General features: G+C 36.9%; 1 protein-coding gene across 1 annotated transcript; it reads right to left on the bottom strand.

Moving 5' to 3' along the window:
• Nucleotides 1-277: 277 nt before the first annotated feature.
• On the bottom strand, nucleotides 278-1,222 carry LOC105533012 (olfactory receptor 52D1-like). Its single transcript, XM_011971348.1, has one exon. It carries the CDS (start codon nucleotides 1,220-1,222, stop codon nucleotides 278-280), a length of 945 nt encoding a protein of 314 aa, XP_011826738.1.
• Nucleotides 1,223-3,652: the final 2,430 nt, after the last annotated feature.

Below are 3,652 nucleotides of genomic sequence, written 5' to 3'. Positions count from 1 at the left end.
AGGTGAGGTGGGAATGAGAATATTAAAAAAATACAAAGGAGGATCCAACAGATACATAGGGGAAGGTTAATCTCTTCAGTATTTACTAAATAAAAAATCTGAAACAACTTGTTTAATTACAATTTTTGGAACTTACAGTAATCTGGTGAATAACAGAACTTTCAGATAATGAATACTATTCCTTTTATGAGAGTAACAACAGTTAGTTATTTTCCCTACATCATCTCTTGCATTTAGATTTATTCTTCAACCATCTCTCTTGGTGATCCAAATAAAATCAAGCAGCTTTGACCCTTAGCACCTTAAGAACATGCTCCCGTATTTTCTTGGTCCTTACTCCGTACACAATGGGATTGAGAAAAGGGGGAATCAAAAGGTACATATTTGCAATGAAAATATGAACATGTGCTGGCACGTTTTTCCCAAAACGATGAGTGAAAATTGAAAACCCAGCTGTGGAATAGAAAACAAGGATGACACAGACATGGGAGCCACACGTGCCCAAAGCCTTGAAGCTAGCTTCTCGAGATGGCAGGCGGAATACAGAGCGCAGGATGAAGACATAGGATACAGCAATGAGAATGACATCACAGGAACCAATGATAGAAGCCATACTGAGGCTATAGCTTTTGGTAGCACTTATGTCCATACACGCCAGCTTCACCACAGCCATAAACTCACAGTAGGTGTGGGCAATGATTCGAGTTCTGCAGTAGGGCAGCTGTTTCAGCAGGATGGGATGTGGAGAAAAGAAAGCTACTCCCCGACACACGACAATGATACCCATTATAGTTATGCGACTGTGTGTGAGAATGGTGGCGTGGCGCAGTGGGTCACAGATGGCCACATAGCGGTCAATGGCCATGGCGAGGAAGAAGCCAGATTCCATGGCAGTAAAGCTGTGGATGAAGAACATTTGGGCCAGGCAAGCATCAAAGGCAATGTCATGAACTCTGAGCCAAAACAGACAGAGCATGCGGGGCAGTGTGGATGTGGAGAGGACAAGGTCAGTGACTGACAGCATGCAAAGAAACAGGAACATAGGCTGATGGAGGCTTCTCTCTGCCTTCACCACAGCCAGGATGGTCACATTCCCCACCAAGGCCACCATGTACATGGAGCAGAAGGGAATCCCAATCCAGGCATGAAGATGCTCTAGTCCTGGGATGCCCATCAGCAAGAAGGTGACAGGAGACGGACGAGAAGTGTTGAGAGGAGGCATATTTTTATTTTCCTTTGCTTTCTTTATGTGTTCTTCTGAAAATAAGGTTGCTATGATAATATGATCACAATCATATGCTGATAAATGGGGTGATTTTGTTCAGAAGAATCTTTAATTATCTGTTGTTGTAAGCAATCCAAATTCATAATCTGGAGTGTTTAAATTCACTAGGACCAGAATAATAAAATGATTACTTACAATGTACCAAATTGTTGTACATTTTATTGCTGTACAAATTGTTGTAATATTGAAAGATAACTCTTATAAAATGTCATATTATCATAGGGACCTATAAGTCACGTTGTCTATTCATTTCCACTAAAAGAGTCCATCTATAGAGTCATACTTGTACTTCATCCCACTAATATTTCCTGAGCAGTTTTTCCATAAGAAACAATGTTCTAGAAACTGGGGATAAATACATGGATATATCAAGGAGGTAACACTCTACAAGGAGAAGGAAGACACCATAAGATGATACATAGTGACTAGTGTGTATGATTATTAGATTGGGTAGTGACAGTTGTCACACTTAAGTTGGAACTTTATGATGGAGCTTTAACTGTTCAGAGTCTGGTATATTATATATTCTGGTAACAAAAATATTAAGAAAAAATGTTATGAAGAAGGAACAAACAGGAAGGACAAGGAGGCCAAGGCTTCAAAACTTAGGAAGCAAGAAAGAAAATCATGGGAGAAAAGGATTATTTATCCCTTTTATCAGCATCTTCATGTCTTCACGGTTTCCTCTGCCCATTGTAGAAAAATGTCAGTTACATTAACAGTTATATGAAAATATAAAAAATTCTCTGCCTCATTTCCTTTTACCAGGACTTTCTGAAAAATACCTATTTTTGTATCAATTAACTGGTTGCCAAATTACAGATGTTATAGGTAACAATCCCATAGCTTGTCATGTTTTCCATCTATATTTTATTGTAAGCTCTCCATATCATTTATTTCATAGCATTTTCTTAGATTTTCCTCTATGTTCCCCTAATCTTAGTTACCAGAAAGCTCTAAATCTAACATATTTACTGTTTTACCAAAAACGTTGAATCCGGTGTCAAATATGATACATGCTTAGTAAATATTGAAGACCTGTATTTAGTACCACCCATAAATTGGAGCTCATAGAGTGTACTTCAGATATCCAAATGTGAAAGATGCAAACTGTTACTCCTAAGACATAAGAGGTGCCCTTCAATGGTACATGGGTTTGAATTTATAAGTCAATCTCTATGGGATGCTGTCATATCAGTTATAACCAGACATTATTTTGAATGAAATAGGGTTTTTGAAATGCTGCTTCTTTGAGCTCTCCTTCAGTATTTCTCTCATGTAAGTGAATTTTCCATAAACACAAGAGATCAAGCAGAAGCCTTGTAAGATTTTAGTGAGTTATAAAGTACCTTTGCTTTAGGTAGAAGATTTTGTAATCCATAATTTAATTGACTTAGAAAATTGAGATAAATAGTCTCTGACTTCCCCACATGAATATGATATTGCAGTTCTTAGTGTGAGTTCTAAAATAGGATTAATATAATCTACATATTTGCTCTTTAATTTGCCACCCTGAGTTAGTAGTTAATTTGACAAATAAAATATCATGGTCTTTTTTTTTAATTTCTGATCACTTAATCATTTCTCTCATGCAACCTTTAAGTGGGGCATAGAATATGTCATTTTGAACTAGGTAGATATATAGATAGATAGATAGATAGATAGATAGATAGATAGATAGATAGATTTCAAGAAAAGGTATTTCTTAACATTAATCACACTCACTACCTTCCCAACTTCCCATCCTCCTTTATTCTAACTTAGAACATTTCACTATGGAGGTGGATCCTTCTTGTGTACTTTAATGTGTTGATTTAGAAGCTCAAATTATAACACATGCAAAGTAATTTGTTTACTGGATTGGTAAATTGACCTAATGATATCAGAGTTATCAGTTACTTACTAAAGAGGCTTTCTTATATATCTTCTCATAGTTCCAGTAGATAGTCCAGTCTCCGTTGCAGAGAAACCCTGGGATAAAATGGTTAAGCACAAGTCAGGGAGTATGAGGGTTACAGTAGAGACAGACTGTAAGTCACCACAAATACTTCAGTTTTAGACAAACTCTATTATTTTTGGTCTTTCCCATCACCTGTCAAGGCAGCGACCTTGGGTAGTATTGCCATTAGCCTCAAGAAGAACCTGCTTTCACTATGTAGCAAACAAATTCTTGTAAGTATAATATGCACTCATACGAATTTCAACACCATTACCTCAAAATATACTTTCCAGAATCAGTAAATGATCCCAAATAGGAGAAAAAATGAGTTATGTGGAAATACTTGCAAGAGACCAAATCAAGTTTAGTGAGTCACATAAAGCCTTCTTGAATAAATGGTACTCAGACTGGGATGTGGAGAATATAAA

The sequence above is a fragment of the Mandrillus leucophaeus genome, unplaced genomic scaffold, assembly GCF_000951045.1.
Source record: "Mandrillus leucophaeus isolate KB7577 unplaced genomic scaffold, Mleu.le_1.0 Scaffold1212, whole genome shotgun sequence".
Taxonomy (NCBI): domain Eukaryota; kingdom Metazoa; phylum Chordata; class Mammalia; order Primates; family Cercopithecidae; genus Mandrillus; species Mandrillus leucophaeus.
The sequence above is the reverse complement of the archived record's forward strand: the minus strand, read 5'-3'. Positions and strand labels throughout refer to the sequence as shown.

What these genes read in the sequence shown, in the direction of transcription:
- LOC105533012 (XM_011971348.1), bottom strand. Translation starts at nt 1,222, where the DNA reads ATGCCTCCTCTCAACACTTCTCGTCCGTCTCCTGTCACCTTCTTGCTG.